A 22,926-nucleotide genomic window follows, 5' to 3' on the forward strand; every position below is an offset into this window, starting at 1 on the left:
AAAACTACTCTATGAATTTTTAAATGGAATGAATGAAATAATTTATACTTTGCTTATTTCAAAAAAAGTATTGAGGTAACAGGCTCTGTTATTCATTGTGCCACCTTTTCCGTGGCTTTTCTCTATGACTTTCCTTGGGCACTTCATAGACTGAGTCCCGTTTGAGATGCTGGCCTCCTCTAAATGATAATAAAAACATATTTTGACTCCTGATGAGGGAGCACTTCATATGAGTAAATGTAAAGAAGCTAGGTCCCTTAATTTTAAAAGGTGACAAAAATTAAGTTGCTGAAGTGAACTTGGGTAGAAAATATTTAACATAGCCTACTTATTAAAAACCTTTTTTTTTTTCCAGAGGTGATTTGAAAAGGGGACATCTCAGGGACTGAATAAGGACATAAATTTCATTTATAATTTGCTGGGGAACAAAGGTTTTGCTTTTACAAATCAACATCGGATATGTTTCCATGCATTTTGAGAACTGGATCTATTTCTTAGTGGTCGGAGGTGATGCATTAAGGAGCATGTGATAAGGAGCCAAGTGTCACCCTCCTAGTTCAATATTTGGGCAACTGTTATAAAAGCTTTCACTTTTTCATAAAAAAGTGACTTATTGTAGGTAGCATCAACATTCTTTCTGCAAAAGATGCACAAAAACTGGCCCATCTCCAAAAGATTTCCACTGTCTTCAGGGCAAAAAAGGTCAAAAAAGGTTCTCCTTATACACATTGTAAGTATGGGGCAGAAATATTTTTAAATTATAGGTTTGAATAAACGATATGTGAAGTGTAACCTTTTTCATCTTTGGCCACACTTAAAAACTGTATTTCATTTGAAAACTCTTGTCTTTTTCCAAGATACTTTGTCCTCAATTAAAGGATCTGCATAAACCCTTTAGGAAGGCTTCTCTTGATGGTTGAGGTAGTCCTAGAAACAGGGTTCTGATCTGAGATAAAGGCACAGAGGTGGAGAAATCTAGATTTATGCTACATGATTTCTTCTTTTAAGTAGACCTCAGCTGAAGCAGGTCCCAAATGTCCTCTGATTTAGGGAAAAGAGGCTAATGGGTTTCTTTATCATCATGAAGACATGGGTTAAGGTGCCCAATTCTTCTTTTGTTTAAGTCAGTTGCTAATAAGTCCTCTTTGTAAGGCACATTCAGTCTTTAGAGTCATTTTGGGACTTGAATATTGAATGGAATTTTCATTACGATCTCTTCCAGAATTCATAATTTACCATTAGAAATTGATTGGAAAAAATTGCAATGCTGCATAATCAGGTTGGTAAAGCCTTATGAATTGGAGCTAATTTAGAAAAAAAGGCCTGCTTGAATTACTGAGCTTTTTGAAAGAGGGACTGTAACTAAAACGAAGTAATTTTATTATTTTCAAATCAAGCCAATAAAACTGTGCTGTAAAGAGATAGTCTGTAAGTCCCCCAATTAATAGATATTTGTAATTAGTTCTATTAAATTCCTTAAAACATTATTATCGCAAATGTAATAGCAGTCTTTAGCTCGATCTTTGTTAAAAGGTTACATATTCCAGTTCAAAGGGGTCTGGATGAATGAGAACACATTACATCACATTCCAAAAAACCGTTTTGCAGATATAAGGCCTCGAAACCTTAGAAATGACTTCTTTCTAATGGATGTATCATCTTTTAGCAGGCTTTTAGCAGGCTTCTGCTAAGTGTTTCTTGATTTCATGCTCAAAAAGTACGGAATTTGCATGGAAAATAATTCCTCTAGGGAAATGGTCTACCTTAGTTTGAAACTGAGCTAACATGTTGATTCCTGGGGTTCAGGGTGAAAGATTAGAAGGAAAGGGGTAGTCAGAAGAGGGGAAGGAGAGGAGAGGAGGTAAATTGGGTGATGACGGAGGAAAGATTGAATTGATTTCATAAATTTTAATACAGTTTTTGCTTTAGGGTTTACATCTTGTGATGACTTAGTTTTAAATGTAAAAGGTAAATACAACATATAACAAGAAAAATTTAAAAGGCTTTTCTCTGATAATATACTTCCTCATTTTAAAAACATTAGTTGAAAGCTGGATAGAGCACTGGGTTAAGCTTTATTTACCTTTATAGTAGAGCTTATTTCCTAGGCTAGGTTGTTGGATCAAAAGATATTTGCCAGAAAGCTTGTTTTAATTTCGATGACAAAGATTGTAAGTAGGCAAATTTCGGCTCATTTTCGGGAATTGAACTGATTGTTGATCCCTGGTGTACTCTTGTCAAGTATCTCCTGAAGATGGGTCTATAGAGCATAAAATTAGTTGATGGATGACCAGAATTTACTTACTGCAGGCTGTGCAGAAAGCCATTTGGATAATTTCAGAACATAATTGAATCTAAGTACTCTCAAAGATATTCCCTAATGAACCCCTTAAAAGTGAGCATATTCACTCAGATTACAGTGGTGAACAGCCTGTGGCAGAGCGAACTCTGTCTCCTCCAATATTGGAGATAAAACGGGAGGAGAAATGGATATTTCTTGAGATGATAACATTTTATAAAATATCTATCCATTTTAAAACTCAAAGTGAGAATTTTATTAATTTAGTTTCATTTTATTAATTATCTCCCTGTCTAAAAAGCAGACATCATGCTCTTTCCAAATTTCATTTAGTTATTCCTGATTTGGAAAAAAATTTTGGTTCTTGAACACGCCAAAAAATGAAGAGGACAATCAGACACCGGGATGATCCCAGGTCATGAATGTTGGAATTTGACTCTAATTTGAACTTAAACTTAATGTTCTGGTAACCAAGAGGGGACTGAGCTGTGGGAGCTCCGAGCTCACTGGTCCCAGGGCAATTACCTTGCAGCCTTCACAGGTGATGCAGCGGTAGTGATACCCGGTGGCTTTGTCACCACACACCACACATAGCTCGTCCTTGTCTAAGTAACTGGGGATGTACCCTGTGAAAAAGGAAAGAGGACTGTGAGAAAACAGTATCTAATGTTAAAATCGAAGACATACCACAGTTAGGAGGAAGATAAGGAGAGGACAGGTGGTAAGGTGGGTGAGGGGGGAGGCAAGACTAAATCGTTTTGTATATTTAAATACAACTTTTGCTTTAGGGTTTATATCTCATGAGCATCTAATTTTAAATATAAAATGTAAATAAAACATTTAACAAGAAGATATTAAAAAAAATCTTCCCCTGACTTAATATACTTCTCCACTGTCTTATACTTACTTAGTACCTTGTCTCACACTTATAGAACTAATATTAAGGCCCAGAATTTCAGAATGGCTTTGAAATGGGTGTGATCAATTTTGCTCTGTAGGTGGAAATAGACCCGAAGGCCTTTGGAGCCAATGAATCATGCAGAGAGGCCAGGATTTGGGGCACCCGGAGTGCCCCGAATTCTGGACAAACCAATCTTTTTCATAAGGCTTATTTCAGACCTTGTTCTTAGAAGGCATGATCCACATTAGAGTTAAGGCACCATGCAAATAAATTCAGAAAACTTTATAGCCAGAAAGTTCCTAAGAGATCATCAAGTACTCATGAGGTGAACAGGCCCTCAGAAGTTGGCCTTCCCCAGGGTCGCCCTAGAAATTAACAGCAGAGACTAAAACCTAGGTCTCCTAACGTCTAGTTCTGCAGTATAAGTTAGGCTGGTCCTCTTCTAAAAATAAACAATTAACTGTAAGTAGAATGAGTAAGGCCATCTAAAAAGAAATTCGATAAACTCGTGACATCATGATACACAGCCCAACAACTCTGGGTAGTGTGAAATAATAGAGGTTCTACTTAAGAAAAAAAAGGAAAAGCCAACCATGACAACTCTCTTTTTAGTGTACTATTAGTTTAAATTCCTTGACCCAGGAAGCTAAAGTTTAAAAACAAAAACAGAAGCAGTTACCTGCCATCTGTCTTTCCTCTTTTCCTTCACGTGCAGATTAAGTCCAAACACAAGACCCGGACTCAGAAGAGCAAATTCAGTTTCATATGTATCAACAATTTACCACAGAAGCACACAGCTTAAATAAGACCAAAAAATCAAAACAAGGTCTGATTTGCTGGGATGTGGAGAATGGAGAAGTTGAGAAAACAAAATTCTTTCTCCTAGTCATGGTCCCTTATGAAGTTCTTTGACTCAGTAAACTGTTATTGGTTTCAGTAAAGATTAGCCAGGTTGAAATGACAGATGCCTTAATTATATGTTTTACTATGACATTTTCATAGAATTTTTTGTTAAACTAGGTCACTGAAGGCTTACTTTTCAGAAAAAAGCCACACACACACACACACACACACACACACACACACACACACACACACACAGAAGAAAATGAATCCTTTTCACTATTTCTTAGAAATTACCTTACTCAGGCTTTATTTTTAGAAAAATGTCCCTTCTTGAGGGAGAGATAAATAACTTCAAAGTGTGATTTGGTCATGTATAAGATTATTTTTTTAAATATCACAGATTTCTTAGTTTACTTCTGTGTCATGGAAACCGTGAGTCATCTGTTGAGTTCACTTCAAGAGTTTTAAAACTCTCATCAGATGTTTTAAAAAAGAGAATTCTGGGAGGGATCTGGGCAGGAAAAAGGGACCTGGAATGATTTGTGTGTTCATTCAAAAATTCATTTATTGATGATTTCAGAAAACATTTATCCAGTATCTACTATGTGCTTAGCACTGTGCTTGGTGCTGAGACTATAAAGACAATAACATATGGTTTCTTCTTTTAGGAAGCATATATCTAAGCAACCGACTCTTATATTTCCAGTCCTGGTCATTTCTCAGCGAGAAAAAAAAGGTAAAAATGAAGGAAAAAACATGAATGATGCTAAGCACCATTGCAAGGAAATGCAAACCAGAACCACAATGAGATGGATACCACTTAACATCCTCTAGGATGATTATAATAAGAATGGCAGAAAATAATAAATGTTGGTGAGGATTTGGAGAAATCGGAACCCTCATATGTTGCCGGTAGGAATGTAAGGTGTGCTTTGGAAAACAGTTTGGCAGTTTCTTAAAAGGTTAAATAGAAAGTTACATAAGACCCAGCAATTCTACTCCTAGGTATCTACCCAAGAGAACTGAAAACAAAAAATCGTACACGAATGTTTAAAGAGCATCATTTATAATATCCAAAAGGTGGAAACAACCCAAATGTCCATCCAATGATGAATGGATAAACAAAATGTGGTATAGTTATACAATGGAATATTATTCAGCCATAAAAAGGAATGAAGTACTGTTACATGCTACAACATTGATGAATCTTGAAATATTATGCTAAATGAAAGAAGCCAGACACAAAAGGGCACATATTGCATAATTCCATTTATATAAAATGTCTAGAATAGGCAAATTCACAGATGTAGAAATTAGATTAGTGTTTGCCAAGGCCTGGAGAGAGAGGAGGATGGGAAGTGACTGCTAAAGAGCACAAAATTTCTTCTCAGAGTAATGAAAATGTTCTGGGATTTTTATAGCATTGATGGTCGTACAACTCTGAATATACTAAAAGTCCCTGAATGAAAACCATTGTTTTCTATGGACACATTTTGTACACTTTAGATGTGTAAAGTTTATGATATGTGAAATACGTCTCAATAAAGCCGTTATTAAAATACAAAGAAATGAAGGAAATAAAGAGGACGGTTCCATTTGACAAACGTTTATATAGGTATACTATGTGCCAGGCAATGTGCCAAGGATCTATAGATGATTAAGTTTTAATTCTTGGGGAAGCTTACAGTGTAGTGGGGTAAACAGGTAATAAGAGCTCATCTGCATATCATGTGATAGGCACTGGGATGGGGCAAGTCCAGAATCACAAAGGGGAAATCTCTGAGAAGCCTTCCTGCCCAACTCCCAGCCCAAGTCCAGGTTGGGTGCTCCTATACTTCCTTACGGTTCCCCAATAGTAGCCCTTTATTATCGGCATTATAATTACCTATATATATATTTCCTCCCTTAGACTTTAATCTCTGATTCATTGTAGGTTTGTACAATTCTACCTAGAGACAGGAATCCTATCATTTATGCTGAAACCTCAATGTCTAGCACCTGCTTCCTTTGGTGGTTGGCACCACAGTTTTTCAAGATTGTTGCTATCAGCCAGTGGTAAAGAACATAAGAGTGGAAGGTTATATCTGGAACTTACAGATGGGAAGGCTTGAAAGATGGAGGCGTGCCTAAGAAGGCTAAAGATCTTGGCAAGGGTTACTGAAAGGGCTGATAATGCAGATGTGGGGCCCAAACTTCTGGTCTAAGGAAAACTGCATCATAAAGTTTAATTTTTGGTAAAGAAACCAACATTACACTCAGATTAAGATTAAGGTATCCAGATTCAAGCTCATCCAAGACCTAGTGATCTGGGGAGATGCATGAACACTAGGCATTGATTCATTTCAAACACATTTTTGGGGAGTCTATCCATACGAAGAAACAACATGAAAAATTCCAACAAGCCTCTGTTTCCAGAGAATTAACTAGTTATCAAGTATGTAGAATCGGGGAGTAGGTTATAGCAAAAATGGTTAGAGATGCTTAACTAACACATACCTATGGACTTCAGTGATCAGTCTTTATGAATCAAAAACAATATGTATATTAGTTCTCTACAAAGTCCAATTCATTTTAGAAAAATTGAAAGACATAAATTAGCAGCACACAAATTTATCTATCAATTCTCCACCATAGAGATAACCACAGTAGCAAGATTAGTGTGTGTGACTGTGTGTATATGGGCTTGTGTGTGCAACACATACTTATAGAATACAAAGTAATTTTTAAACAACAAAGTAACCCAATTATTAAAACACACACCTTCCTGACAAAGGCAAATGGAATATACATATTGGTGTTGTCAGGAAGGTTACATCTTAACCAGTTATACACAGGTTATGCACAGTTGATCAGAGTAAAGACTTCTGTGTTCTTGGTATCAAGTGCAGATGGCGGAGATAAGAGAAAAAGAGATGCTGGTTATTTCCTTGTAATTTCATGTTGGGGAAGCAATCGTAATACAGTTGGACACTGTGCTGCTTGTGGGACATGCCTTGAGAGGGCCAGAGCACGTTAGAGTTAGGAAGATGTAGGTCTCTCACCATCTCTCACCCTGCTTCGCCATGATCTGCCTGCTTTATTCTTTGGTGTGGGCAGTAAGACACTGAAGACTTTCCTCCTCCCCGTAGCTCAGCAATTTATGTAGATGGTTGAACTTGGAATCCCATAATAATTCAGTCTGTGAGGGGCATGGGCTCCTTCTGTTTCCTGACTGCTAGTCTGACGAATGCTTTACTTTACTATCTTATTTCTCCTAAATTATCTTCTTGGTGGATGGATGAATAGATGATTAAATATTTCTTTAGTTAAATCATTGAAACTTCTACAGAAACATCTGCTTAATTTGGTAGCAGTTGCTTACATGATCATAGTAGTGCAACCTACTCATCTCTTTCTTTTCTCTAAAATATTAACTTGGAACCATCTTATTTACCCAAAACAGTCACCACAGGCAATGGCACATCAATCATTATGCCTAAGTCCATTATTCATCGCTAAATAATTTCCATCAGGGATCAACATCCCACGCATAATGAATAGGTAGGTGGGGATTCTCTTAAGGTTACTGAATATACTTGACAACATCACATACGAACCATTTCTCCTAGAGGACTTAACCATTTCTTGCTCTCCTAACTCAGAGTCTTCATCTTTTTTCCTTTTTCATGATCACCGAATGAGTCACATGCTGGCAATTTGCCCAGCTAAGGACAATGCACATGCAGTGCTAGTTCAGTTGCCAGGAGTGGACACTAAATGGAAGTCAGAATTGGGTTCTGTCTAGAAACAAATATGAAAAACACAACCCTGGAAGCCACAATGCTCATCTGAGAATTGTATCTGCAAGTTGGATCAGGTGACTATTAAAGAGGCATGGTTAATAACGTTCCAGAAAACGATTAAGACTCTGATGATATGTGATAGTCCAAAGATGATATATTTTCCCCAGATATGCTCAGATGTATCATTTTTTAGTCTAATAAACTATGCTCCCACTTTTTCAAGCATATTATTATGGAAACAAACTCCATCTGTTTGTTCAACAAACTTGGAGGTTTTTTTTTTTTAGCTGACACTGGCAATGTCTGATTAATTGAGAAGTATTACTCTGCATATAAAATAGGTTAATATGGTAAAATATTACTAACTTTTTACCTTTTTTGTTAGCAGCTATATTAAGGTATAATTCACATACTATACAATTCAATGGCTTTTAATATATTCAGAGAGTTGCGAAACCGTTATAATTAATTTTAGAAAATTTTCATCATCCCCAAATGAAACCCTTTACCTTTAGAAGTCTCCCCTATTCCTCTCAACCCCTCCACCCACTCTATCCTAAGCAACCACTAATCTAATTTCTGTTTCTCTATAGATTTGCCTATTCTGGAAATTTTATATAAATGAAGTCATACCAAATGTGGTCTTTTGCGATAGGCTTTTCATTTTGTATATTTTCATTTTGTATATTATGCATGCTGTAGTTAACACTGATTAAAGATAACTTAATTCTCAGGGGGGACTTGGTATGTGGGAGGGGGAAGTTGCGTACATTTGCACTAGAAACCATGCAACAGACAATAAGCTTGGCTTTTTTGGTTTGCACTGGAGTCAAGGCTTTCCCGTTGATTTGTAAAATCAGGAGGCTGGCTAGTTTAATTCTTTCGAGTGAATTATAATATCATCCCAGGTCCTAGGAGAAGAAATACTGGCACCTCTTGTCACCTTGGCAGACACAGCCCTTAGGGAATAGATTAGAACATAATGCAGATTAATCTTGATGGTGGATGTGACGTAGAAGTGCTGCCTCAGAAGGTAGCTCTAGCAGAAGGGAGAGGAGTTAGGTTCAGAGACCAGTTCTAATCTCGCTGATCTTATTTTCTGTATATGACAACTTGCCTAGCAAAAGCAGCCCTGGCATCCAAAAGGAGCAATGGTTATTATTGGTGATGGTCAATACCTTGCTAAGTTCAGAGAAGAGAAGAGGGTCCATGTTTCCGATTCTTCTTGTGGAACTATCAACTTAGAGCCAGCAAAGAACCCTGAGCGGTCTGAGACAGGATATGGATGGGACTGTACTTTAGGACCCCTGAAGAAGCTAAATCATTAGCATGTTTTATATTGAACTTCCAATTTTATATTGAATCTTCTCAATTCACTCCACAGCTCAGACCTTTCTTAGTTAAGTATTTTCCCCACTGGCATCTTCTTCCCTTTGTCCTTTCTTGATATACTTAAAAAAATCTCAAATGGGTCATTTCTTAGCCTTTTCCCCAACACTCTAATCCTGGTTCCTTTCACATTCAATTCTTGGTATTAGGTACCAAAGATTTGCATTATATTAATCTTTAACCATCTGATAAACACTATATCCATCCATCCATCCATCCATCCATTCATCCATCCATCCATCCATCCATCCATCCATCCATCCATCCATCCATCCATCCATCCATCCATCATTTATTTACTTGTTTAACAAATACGTATGGGCCCAATGTGTAAGACAATAGGTAGAAACTTGAAATGGCATTAACTTTAAAGGTATTATTTCATTGCTGTCCACAAATGCACAGCAGAGCTGCCTGAGAGGCTTCCATTCCACAAAATCTTCCCGGAAACCATCTTTCTGTCCTTCCCACTACCTTCACGGAATCATCGAGTTTCTCTGCTTTACACTTGGTCTTTGGCTGGCTGGGCACTTGCTGCGGGGGTACAGAAGACACTGGAAGTCTCAAATTTTTAAACTCTAGAGCACTGGGGACTAGGGGAGGAAAAGGGAAGCAGAATGAGGGCCAGGTCAGAGGTGTTAATCTAACAAAGGGAAGAGAACATGATGACAAGGGACCGTGGATTTCCGCCATCAGGAAGTCTTAGAAAAGGCGGCAAAGCAAGTTTCCCATTATTTCTTCTGACTCAAGGCTTCCTGAAACTGAAAGATGTTAATTTTTAGGGCTAAGCTTGGGCATAATACAGTTTTATGCACAAGAGGAAGTCTCTGGCTAAAGTTCCTTCTTTCTGTCCCTGTAGACTCGAATTTTTAGTAGCTGACATAACCTTATAATTCACAATTAGAGCTAAAATACTTGCAGATGCAAATAATTAGGAAAGGGAATAGACTGGTATAATGAATTTCAGTCAAAGTCTTAATCAAAAGGGTACACACACTGCAGTCTACAGTGTTTGGCTTGCAGAGTGTTTAAAAATCTCAGCCAATTTTTAAAACCAGGAGATATCATATAAAACTCAGATTTCTGGCTTCATGTGAAAAATTGGAAGATTTGGCAATACTGAGCCCAAATTCTTACAGGGCAATAATCAGCTGAAGAGAGAAGGGCGGCCTACCTCCTAAGATAGAGTTATATTTTCCAGTTCTCCACAGTCAGTACCACTCCTTATTTGTGCTCTAACTCTGAAGCTAAATGTCAGTTGCCATTTATGTTTCTTCTTGCATTATGTCTTTTTATAAGAAATGTTTCATAGAATTTTTATCTTTGTCAAAAGTGGGAAGACGAAAGTAATTCAAGAAAAATGAAAGAGAATATATTTCTTTATGAAAGTGAAAAATATTCTTTTAACATGTGAGAAATTTAAAAGGAACACATGCAGAAACTGGCCAAGATTTTTGGAACAGAGGGAGTGGGCTGAAGCACAAAGCCGGAACCAAAATGAAACTCTTTAGAGAAGAGAAGAATTAGAGGAGTTAGTGTTTGATTGACAGGTCATGGAAAAGGGTCTAAAACTTTGAGGAGGAGCCTGTGGTGGGTACAGAGGGTAGGGAAGAACTATCACCGATTAGCTGGGAGTAGAAGGCTTTGAGGGGGAGGAAGGGTGAAACATAGAGAGAAGAGAACAAGACAATGTGGTGGGAAATATCTGCAGATAAAGAAAGTGGGCAGGGTGGAGTGATCACTTGAAATCACATTCTGGGAGTCTCCAGAACTGAGGAAATTCTTAAAGCAGCTAGTACAGAGGGAGCTGAGATGTGGGTGGTACCAAGGACAGCGCACGGAAGCTCAGCAGTCATGAGGATCTGGAAAAGGAAGAATACAGATGCTAAGTTGTCATTGGTACTTAGTATCAGTACAGGAAGATGGGGTTATAAAAGCTGAACCAGACCAGATAGTAGAGTGCGGAGCAACTGGACCTGAATACTGGGAGCTGAGAAAAAACTTTCTGGGAACATATTCATGGAAGAATGTGAGGTGATGGATGTAAACCCCTATGCAGGAAACAAGCTGCACCCACATTCTTTCCCAAGTCTGCCAGGAATCTGACTTCAGTTTCTCATAATGTCTTGGACTCCTGCTATTAGTTTTCATTGTGAGAAATGGCAGTGGATGCTTTAGGGTGAGGTTAGGGCACCCAGTGAAATTTCCGAAGGGTGTGCAGTTGACAAAACAGATGCCTAATTCTTAGGAAAGAAAAATAAGAAGAATCATACTTTATTCTGCAGTTGGACTGGGTTTGGAGACTACTACCGTCCCTTCCTTTGCTTCCATTTTTGGATGCTAAGAGGTACTTTCATTTAACCTTTTGAAACAGCAAATGTGTACTATGTTTAAAGAAATGGTTCTATTGTTTTCTGGAGTGGTGTTGTCTCTTATAGTACATGGGTGGCAGTACCTAATTTGAAATCCTAATCATACATCAGCATCCTTACAATTACATAAGCACTGTAGGAAAATTTGCAGTGGCATTAACTTCTTAAGTGTTACATTTTAAAGACAAGATGTTGGTAGCACTTAATTCATAGGGTAGACTGAGCATATATGTGTTTAAATTAAACAAATTCAACTAGAAAGAAGGAGTAGGGATGGGAGAAAAAAGGGAAGAAAGAAGAAGACTGAGGGAGAGAAAGATAGAGGGGAAGTAGGGGGAGAGAGACCAAAAGAAGAAGGGAAGGAAGTGAAGGGGAGAGAAAGATCGAGAAAGAGAAATTAAAATATTATGCGATCATTTCACATTCAAGTTTATGCTTGGGAGTGATTATGCAATGGGACTCATAAATCTTCTCCCTTTTTTGGTTTCTTTCCTGCCTGCCTATCACTAGATCAAGTATGATTCTAGAATTTAAGAATACCTATTTCTCATGCAACTTTTTTTTCTAGGCAGACTTTAAAACCTCCCCATTGCCAACTCTATGGTATAGCAATCCTTCTCTAACTTTAAAAGAGGCCAAGGAAATCTAATTAGAGATTGTATTTCTTTAAGCTCAACTCCTCTCTTTAATCTGATCCCCTTGATGCAGGTCATTTCAATTTACCATTTAATTTCCATTTCTAATGTCTACACAATTATTCTCATGAAGTCAACAGAGCTACAGAACATGAAAAAAAAAAAATGTAGATTCCTGTCCTTAAGACAAAGAGACAAAACTTCTTTCTGAAAGCAAATTCAGAAAGAAAAGTTTGATGTGGAGTTTCTGCTTCAGTTTTTAATTTTTCTCTCTGCAACACACACACACACCCACCACAAATGTGGCTGTAGAACAAGAACATGTGCAATTAAAATCAAACCCAAACTGAACAGGACAAATAAACCCCATCTCCTTGATCTCGGCTCCAAAACAGGAAATTCTTTTCCTCTTGGACATGATAACCAGCTCTGATGCGAACACACTGGCAACTTTTTGGACATGCATTTCCTCTAAAGATGGCACATAGAACATTAAGCAAAGAATCCAGTGGAGAAGGGCTGCACAGGACAGACACTCTAAGCAAAGGAGTCTGTGTAAATAGACCCAGAGGCTGACTGGCAAAACTGCCTGCAGAGCAGCCAGACTCAAGCTGTTTTGGGCCTTTGGAATTTAATTGGAATTTCTGAAGGAAACAGCCAGCCATTCCACTCCTCCCGCCCCAAATCAATTTTATCTATGCTGAAACCACAACCACAAAGAAGACACACCACTCTGGCCGCCAGTTCTCCCCTTCGTCCGATTTCCAAAATTACTCCCCTTCCTCCTGAGCTGGGAGCCAGGGAGAAGTATGCGAACACGACTGGCTGTGATGACCGATTTTAACATAACAAATCATGGCTGTCACTTGAAAGACAAAAATAAGGAGCCTGTATCTCATAAGTGATAGCTACAGTGCTTTAATCTGTCTCTAATTTTTTAAAATTAAAAATATGGTTTCTCATCCTCAATGTGAAAATTATATTGGCTTCCCCACCAATTCTTAAAGATTTATTTTAGATTTGATTCAATGAACTGGATTCTTCCTTAGTTCACGTTCTCACTGCTTCAGGAAGTTAATAACTTTTTCTCTCTCTTGGCGGTGAATACAAAAACAGAAAAACAATGCAGAGAGAACTAAAGTCGTTCCATCTACCATTACAATAACCAGTCTTAACCATGGGTTTTGTAGCCTTCCTTTATTCCGTCTATGTGTTCTTATAAAATACTTTTAAAAAATGAGATTATGATTATTCTTTACATACTAAGAAACTTGAACTAAAGGCAAGAGAACAAGCTATCCTTAAAAAAATTATGAAAAAGTTAAAACAGCTATATTATTGAACTGTAGTGACAGCAATAAACACAGATGAAGCAATTATGAATTTCATGAAAATAGATAAAAATCCAGTTGGAATAATTAGGCCTGCCCCACTGACCACCTGTTTTATAGTCTTAGTTTTGCCTTAAGGAGATACTACTGATGTCCTCCAACAACAACAAAAATCGATAATGGATCAATATGGATAAACATGTTGGGTATGACCTTTTGTTCTAAGAGGCAGTTAACAGCTGGGTTTAGTTTTACTAGGATTTACTTAAAGACTTGTAACACCAAATAATGGCGTATTTAAGAATATTCGCCTGCTTTGATTTAGTGAGTTTGGCAGGTGGCAGTGGCCTTTCAATGGCATATGGCTTTGAGAAATTACATCAATATATGCATACAATGCATCTTAGCTTCTAGTTCATGCATCAAATTAATTAGTAAAGAATCCCTGGTTTAGCATTTTATAAGTAAATATTCTCCAGTGCTGATCGAAGAAAATATAGTGAAAATGCAAAAGAAAAAAAGAGTAAAAGAGCGTGAAAATTTTTGCGGGAACTTTTAAGAGTGGAATGACTTAATGGAGAGACAGATACCAATATTTTCTTACAATCCTACAGCATTATGAAAGGCATATCCAGGCATTTTTTATGAGGCAATGTTAACTTCTTTTCAAATGTAAATTACTTATAAGCATAATAATAAATGAAACAGAAAGCGCACACTCAATCTACCTCAAATGCTCCCATTAGGGGCCTTAAATGGTGCGCCCCTTGCAGTAAGTGATAAATTCTGATGCCCTTCAAGAGGATGCAAAACAAAATGAAAACGCAGATGAACGGTCTGAATGTTTTATGTTTTATGCTGTAATCCTGTTCACATATCATATTTGGAAGTTACAGAATAACACAGAAAATACGAACACTGTTATGGCAAAAATTAAACAGAGATTTTAGTTTTAGATCTTTTAAAAATTTTGTTTGTTTTCAAAATGAGCTACTTTAAGATATAGTTGCATTAAAAAAGCAAATGATAATTTTTTATAAGAGCCATAATCAAATAAACGATATTCTTTTAAGATAATTTCACAAAGAAATTCATCTTTGAAGATCAATGGGCATCATATTCTTGTAAATTACGTAAAGGTATAAATTTGGTTTCCTATGCAATATCCTGCAGATTGTACAAAGAAAAAACAGGTTTCTGGCATATTTGCACCAGAATTTAAGCTATTTTTTTGAAAGCATTTTCTATCTGGCAGTTGCTACTAAGTTCCCTGAGTACTACCTGCTTGCTTAATAAAGTATAAAAGTATTGTACTTTTTGGTAATACAAGAAACATTCTATTGATAGAAAATTAAACAGCACTATACACCACAGTGTCTGTTAAAATAAATGGATATTGCACTTGTTTCAACATTGGATATTTTGAAGGATATTTCATTTGCTTTCATATAGAGAGTTCATTCGACATGATTCCAGACATGTCAAAATTTCAGAACACAATGGCAATATAAAATGTACCAGTTTCTTTTTGAGTTTTAGATTCTTACAGCTTGGTTTAGTTACAAGTAGATTTTTTACAGTTTACATTTATAAGTAAATACATTAGAATGAACGCTGACTAATCCTAATATATCAACATTATAGTACTATTGAAAATCACTAAAATATTTGACTAGTTAACTAAAATAAACTTTTAATATGAGTGTCAAGAAAAAGTAAAATCTGAACTGGAGAGAATTATCCCACTTCAAGGCAATCCACCAAGGGGAAGCTTTTTACATATTTTCTTTTGCAAAGAAGCTGACAATATTCACTTTGCGCGTGCACACACGCACAGAGAGTCTAAAAACAACTCGATCCAGCTTTCATATATGAAGAAAAAAGTGCTTGGAAGTTTTTGTCCTTCATGGACCCCTTTCAGTCACCTAGCAACCTCTCCTTACTGTTGTTTTTAATTTTGAACATTCAGCGTTCAAAGTCAAAGATTTGACGAAGCTGATGCCATCTGTAACTTTAAAACGCAACGGAAGCAAACACGAAAACTTTTAACAAATTGAAGGAAAATGGCCCCTACCTTTTTTTTGTGAGTACGATGGCGACTGCCCTTGAGAAAAAGTAGGCTTTTCTTCAGTGAAATATTCAGGTTGGCTGTATTGATTCAGGGCCATGTCCAAGTCAGAGTCCTTGCTTTTCAGTATGTTTCCAGGGTAACTACAGGTATAAGGCTGATTCACTGCCCAGGCCTGTTCCATATATATGTTGTTACTGGGCACAGCCTGAGCGTTGCAACCACTGTAACCCGGACTATCTTCAAAATAGGCGTAATAATCAGTGGCCTGCATGTAGCAATTGCTGCCGGCAGCTGGGTGCACTTCATATAGTTCTTGCATACAGTAGTTCATTTTGTTACCCTGGCTCAGTTTCTACTTTACATACACACACACTCTATGCATGCATTCACCAGCCCCATACACCCTCCGAGCCGGGCATATACGCCAAGAACTGTACATCCATACACATGAAACAAGAAAGGAAGATGAATAAACACCACCACCAACACAGCAACCCAGCCTGCTTTACTTCGGAATAGCACCTGATGTGCTAAAATCCTATTTAGATTGAGGTGTCTTTTGAGCTCTCCTGCCATTCAAGCAGATTTCTAACAAAGGTCTTAGGCTGTGAATGCAGCTAATTCCTGGGGAAGATGGCAGGCAGGTAGGGATGACCTCCACCCAGCTAAGGGAGTGACAGCAAGAAGGTTCCTGTTGCTCTGAAGCTGGAGAGATTCATTTTATCTGCTGTTTTTAACCTCTTTCAACATGATTAGAAAATGATTACTCATTGTTATGTCATTTTGGTTGACTACTTAAGCATGAAACATTATAAAGACATCTTAGAGAATATCCTTGGATACACGGAAAATCCTAAAATCAATAATCTAGTTTATTAGCACGAACCAGAGAAAATCCAGTGGTAACGAGCCCTGCGACTAACTCCAAAACATTAATCCAGTCACACAAATGTTAGTGGTTAAATCTGTTGTTGAATGTTACTGATTGGTTTTTAATAGCAGGATCCAATCATCTTCCTAATGACACACAGGTTCCACACATTTTTAAAACATGCCAAGGAAAGCCACACTTGAAAATGCTGCTAGTGTCTGTGAATGAGTTCTGTTCTGTTCTTGCAACTGATAATTTTCTACATCATTAGCACTAATCTACATGAGACCCAAAGCTTAAATTAACTTTGCTCATTCTGTCTTTATGTTTTGTTTATAAGTGCTTGAGGGAGAGCATGTGCCAATACCCTTAAATGAAGGGTACCCCTCTATTATAGCATTTTCCCCATCTGTTCATGCTAAACAGCACTCTTAACGGTAGTATGTAGAAAACTGTGTACATCTACCATTTTATTCCCATTCAAATCTGCTTTTGAGATTATTTTGAAGCTTAATTGGGATTTAAATAGTATTCATGCACTTGACATTTAAAGATGGTGATCTAAACGGGAAAAGCGTTTTCTATAAGAATCATCATATCTTTTAACTAAGATGCTAACAAATATCAAATTAGACCATAAATGCTTGCTGATATGATTACTAGTGATATTTTCGCCATGTGGATGGTGGTTAGCATATGTATGTCCACAGATATGCATGTGTTCTGGATGATTCAATATGAGTGGAAGCTACTTTCTTTGAACCTAGGGGTTCTTCCTCTTCTAGAGACTTAATTTGCAGGGCTGGGCCTCAGGTGATAATGTTTACATTTGAGTTTTGGCTGGTCCGCCAATGTGTGACCTTGTTGGTATTTCCCTCCTAAGTGACCACAGCAATGTAGTATTGTAATATTCAACAGTGAGACCTCTGCTTTGGACATGAAGCTCAGTTGCAACACGGAATTCCGGGACAGGGACATATGACAGGAGAAAGGGTATTACACTCATGCAACAAACATCTATGGGGCTTCTATTAAGTACAAAGCAGGAGGTGATGGGAGCAGAAATTGTTCAAAAAGTCCTAGCCATTAAATAGCTGTATTCCATATACAGAGTCAAGTGGACCAGGGTCGTTCAAGGGACTCTTTTAAGTGCTGATGATTTTATAAGTGTAGTAAAGGAGCCATCGATTCAAGGGAATAAGGTGGAGAATTAGAGAACAAGCAACAGATAAGATGAAATGAGGGAAGAAACCCAGTTAGACCTTGTGCAAGTTTAGTAGTAAGACTACTTGAAAAACTTCAACTATAAAACAAGAAAAACAACTATAAAAACAAAAACAACTATAAAAACAAGACAACTATAAAAATGAAAAACTGAACTACAAAACAAGCAAAGGAATTTTCTCCAAATTGCTACATTTGAACCTGGAAAATGAATTGCAGCATCCTAAAAAGCATGAAAGTTACCCAATAAAGAACACAGCTAACATTTTAATAGTGTTTTTACTCTCTGATTACTATTAAGACAAATAAAAGATTTATTCGCAAGTGTTTTTAAGAACACACACACATAACATTACATTCAATGTGTTCTCCCTACTGAAATGTCAAAACATTTCATTGGAAGCAGTGATTATTTTCCAAAAACCCCAGGAAAAAGGATCCAGACCTTATGTTTTTTTTTTGTCTGATTTCATTTATTTATCTCAAATTTCCTAAAACTAATCTGAAAATTAACTTTTCTTTCAATAAAGCAGTTTTCTTTCCTGGCAAACACACCCGTTCCAAGGCCTCTTTTTTTCTGGTTAGAAGAAGCATGTCAAATTCATCCAAATGCAGGTTTGCCCAGTGCATTTCCTGGCTCCCTGTCTGTTTCATTGAAGGCACAAATCCAAGCCATTTCTTGCTTTTTACCAGTAACAATATCAACTAAAGCCAGAGCCTCAACTTTCATTCCAAGGAACACTTAAAAACAATTTTCCAAAATTGCTAAATGTGCCTGAAAAATCTATTCTGTTTCAGAACTGGATGTAAATACTGCAGTGAAAAAGGAAAGACTGGCTCCTGAAAAATGTTTTTCTCTCAATTTATACTAAACTTTTGAAAGACCCTTGAAAATCAACAGCATTTTTATTGAATTAAAATCATCCCAAATTCCCTCAGAAATCTTTGAATAGGAAAAAAATTTCAAAACATATTTAAGAGCACGCACATCCTCACTAACTTTTATATTTTAGAGAATACAGTACAAAACTTTCTGAAATTCACTCCTTGTACCAAGTGGGGCTATTCTTTTTTTGTAGTAAGTGCATAAAACTTCCATTACTGTTAGTTGGAAATGGAGTTCAATGCTCACATTGAATTTGAAATATGGCTCCTCACACCTGCCTAGAAGCAATCACAATGCTGTCACTTGTGATCTATCTGGCAGGCTTCTTTGTAAAGTTGATAAAGCAATTTAAACATATTATGTGTCGTAAATGCAGTGAGCTTCAGTAAGATTGTTTTCTTATTTCCTTGGCTGACTATTCTAATTTAGTTACTTAAAGAGAAGCTTAAGAGTTGTTTGACCCATAGTGCATCGAACTACCTGAAATAAACTTGGAAGATTCCTAATAATTCTTGTTAGAATGTTTCAATTAATAATAATCTATTATTTAAATGCACCCCTGTCTGTGGCTGGAAGGAAATCGCTTAAAAGGAAAGACTAACAATCTTGCTTGGAAAACCTTGTAGGTAAATCACAAACTCTCAAGGTCTCTGAGGGAGGAAAAGCATTTCTTGCTTTCTGTCTCTTTTTCCCCATTTTCAACTATGTTTATTCTCAAATAAGGCTGCGCCATAAACTTTAAAAAACCTAGGTGTCACCCTCAGAAATTCTAATTTAATCGATATGAGGTGAAACCTGAGCATCAAGGTTTTTTAAAGTTCCCCAGGTTATTTTCATAGGCAGCAAAAGTTGAGAAGTGCTCTTCTAATGGGTATTCAATCCCAGCCCCTTCACCATGCACCAAGGCATTCTGCATATTTCTTTTTCTTTATTTGCAGCTTAACTGCAAATTTCCCTTAGTTCTTAAAAATTTACCCTCCATACCTCACCCTGGCTTCACCTGCCCTTGAATTATCCAGTCAAGTAGAGGAGACAGGTCAAGGAGATATACTAAGAAATAACTAAATTCAAGAGAGTGTGATAATCATGACATAGGAATACAGGAAGAATCTGGGGAGTTAGGGACAGCTTCACGGAAGAGGTGACCTGTGAGCTGGCTTTTGAAGAGTATATGAGACTTCAACAGTGGAGGCCAGAGATATGAGACAGTTGAGCAGAAATGTCTTAGGGAGAATACTACCAACTATACTTGCAAAAAGGTAAACAAAGATAATTAATAGACATTAAGGCAATGTTAATGTTAGCTTCTACTCTAATGATTGTTTTTACTTTCTACTTTAGTATTTGTTTCCCTGTCTCCCTTGCACCTAGATGTGTCTGTGTAAAATAACTTCTGGCCAATGAGATGTAGCAGAAGAAATGTCATAAGGCAGTTCTTAGGAAACTTAAAAGACAATTAAAAAAGACAACTGGTGCATACCATTTGCTTTTTCTTTGTTCCTTCTTTCTGCTGCCTGGAATAGGAGTATGATGGCTGGAGCTCCAGGCACCATTTTGGTCCATGAGGATGAAAGCCATACTCTAGAGATGGTAGAAGGACAAGCTGGAAGAAGTGTCGGTGCCGAGTTTAAAACTGTCATAGAACTGCCACACTAGCCTATACTCTCAAGCTCTGGACTTTTTTTTTTCCCCCCTCAAGATAGAGAAATAAACATTTCATTTAAGTTGTAGTTTTCTCCTTAGTAAAATAGTGATGATAGTTCCAACCTCATCAGTTATTACAAAGATTTAGTGAGATAATATAAGTAAAGCACTTAGAACAGTGACTGGCATAGTAAGTGGTATAATTATGTATACATAATAATAATAATAATTATTATTAGAGTAGCTTAGGCTCTGTCTTAGACTACTTTCTCTTCTCAGTCTACATTTTCACTCTAGGTCAGGAGTCAGCAAGTTTTGGCCTAAAGGCCAAGTATGGCCACTATCTGCTTTGTAAATGAAGTTTTATTGGAACACAGCCACACTCATTTGTTTACATATTGTCTGTGGCTGCTTCTATATCTACTCTGTGCTACACTGGCAGAGATGAGCAGTGACAGAAATCGTATAGCCAACTAAAAGTATTTAGTATGAGGCACTTCAGAGAAAAAGTTTTCCATCCCCTGTAGTTGTGATCTCATTCTGTCTCATAGCTTTAAATAGCAGTTAAAGGACATCCAGATGCATATCTCCAACTCAGACATTTCCTCTAAAACTAGAATCTTATGTCCAACTGTCAACTTGACATCTCCATTTGCACAACCAGTAGGCATTTCCAACTTAATTCTTTCTAAAACCTGTTCCTCTCGCAGTCTTCCCATCTTAGTTCTGCCATCCACTTGGAGGATTCAGATAAAAACCTTAGAGCCCTCCTTGACTCCTCACTTTCTTTCACTGTCTATAATACCAACTAAACCAGCAAGTCCACTGGTTTTTCCTCCAAAATATATTTTTAATCCACTGTCATCACCCCAGCCCAAACTGTCACCATCTCCTCACTGGATTCCCCAAATGGCCTCCAAAATGCCTTGCCTCACTTTAATTCTTTCTTGCTACAGCAAACAAAGAGTCATTTTTAAAAATGGAACATCAGATCATGTCACTTCTCTACTTAAAATCTTCAGTGGCTTTTCACTGCATTTAGAATAAAATTCAGACTCTTTATCAAAAGGTGGCCTTTTCCCACCTCATGTTAAAAACTGCCCTACGTCTCACGGGCTCCACTCCAGCCAAATGGTGTCCTTGTTTTTCCTTGAACACCCTTTCCCATCTGCACTCCAGTTCTTGCCTGCCTCGGAGACACTGCGCATGCATGTTCTTTCTTTCTGAAGTGCCTGCTCCTTTGGCTCTTCACAAGGCAGAGCCTTTCTCATCCTTCAGGATTTAGCTAAAATGTCACTCTCTCCGTGTTTTAGGAGGCTCTTAATTCCACCATAGGTTAAAGGTCCCTGACACCCAACACATACATATATAACAACACTTGCTCTCTCAGAAAAAGATGGAGACCTCTCAGTGCACCAAAATCTATGTGGATTTTTAAAAACAAAATAAAAATTTACATATCGCAATAAATGGACAATATCAGGTTTGGAAAGTCCCTGTGGGACATCTATCTGGCTGAAGTCGAGCCAGTTTGCTTTCTATATTTTTGACACTAGAGAACAGAGATAGACTGGCTTGTTAAGCCTATCTCAATTGAAGCTATGGAATTATGAATGGGTATCATCATTGCCACTCATCTCTGCTCCAAGAGAGGTTTAAAAAGGGTTTAAAACATTGCCTGCCCTCTGCCAAGCTACTCAAATTGAAGAAAGATCCTTTTATAAATATAATGGGGGTGAGGCCCAGATCTCACCACGTGAGTGCTGAAAACACATCTGTTAGGTAATATGCTTTGGGGAAACAAAAGGGGTACAGAATAACTTTTTGAATATGATCTCTTGGTCTTTTGATGTCTAGAATTTTCCAACTGGCTCCTTTTTAAAAAGTACCCCTTATTAGCTCAACTTCAGAATGGAGAGCAGGGGCTAGCTCTTGGCAATTTGGGACCAAGATATCTGGGAAGTTATGGAGGCCCCTCCCCCGCCCAGTATCCTATTATAATACAACGAGAACTTCTAAGTTATGTATTCCATATGGATTTTATTTGACTTACAAGGAAATTGAGTCCCAGAAGGATAAAGTGACATTTGTCACACAGTAGGTGGTAGTTATTGGGACCAGAACCTATTCCTGCTTAAGTGGATCAGTCCTCCTATTCCAGATGGGGTCTTTATTTTCCTAACTGATCCTAGTGCTTCAGGCTAAAAAAACTGTGTTGGAGGGAGGGAAAGAATTAAGGGGATTTGTTCTAGGCCTGGAGATTGACGCTCTCTTCTCAAGACTTCCACTAAATTATATAAAACCTCAAGTCTAGGATCATGCCCAACTCTAACCATTTTGGAACTTTTTTACTTCGTCTAGGCTGTCATTATCGTCATTAAACTCCCATCACTTCTCTTTAAAAGTTAGTTAACCCAACAGGCTTCTATGCCCCTGATCTTTCAATTCATCTTCCACATAGTAGCCAGGGGATTGATTTTAAAGGAGAATCATACACAGGACACCTATTCCCTCGCCTTCAACTCCTATCCCAGCTTGAAATCACATTTGACTTTCAAGATAAAGTTTAAAGACTTATGGGTCCTTCGTAATGTGGCCTTGTACTTTTTATTCCTATCTCCTGCCACTTATATAACCCGAACTCAGGCCATTTGTTGTCCTGCTGAATAGTGTCT

The 22,926-nt window shown here is 37.5% G+C and overlaps 1 protein-coding gene across 14 annotated transcripts in view; it reads right to left on the reverse strand.

Moving 5' to 3' along the window:
- Positions 1 to 22,926, reverse strand: part of THRB (thyroid hormone receptor beta) — a 337,875-nt gene that overhangs the window by 29,668 nt on the left and 285,281 nt on the right. For 13 of the 14 annotated variants that reach the window (XM_011357914.2, XM_023532096.1, XM_011357651.2 and 10 more), the window contains one exon: positions 2,825 to 2,925. In XM_011357914.2, the coding sequence (XP_011356216.1) occupies positions 2,825 to 2,925 (101 nt within the window). Of the gene's footprint in view, positions 1 to 2,824; positions 2,926 to 15,629; positions 16,058 to 22,926 lie in introns of those variants that run through there. The other variant, XM_011357563.2, reaches the window with a different exon arrangement.

This window comes from Pteropus vampyrus, unplaced genomic scaffold (genome assembly GCF_000151845.1).
Source record: "Pteropus vampyrus isolate Shadow unplaced genomic scaffold, Pvam_2.0 Scaffold1, whole genome shotgun sequence".
Classification (NCBI taxonomy): Eukaryota; Metazoa; Chordata; class Mammalia; order Chiroptera; family Pteropodidae; genus Pteropus; species Pteropus vampyrus.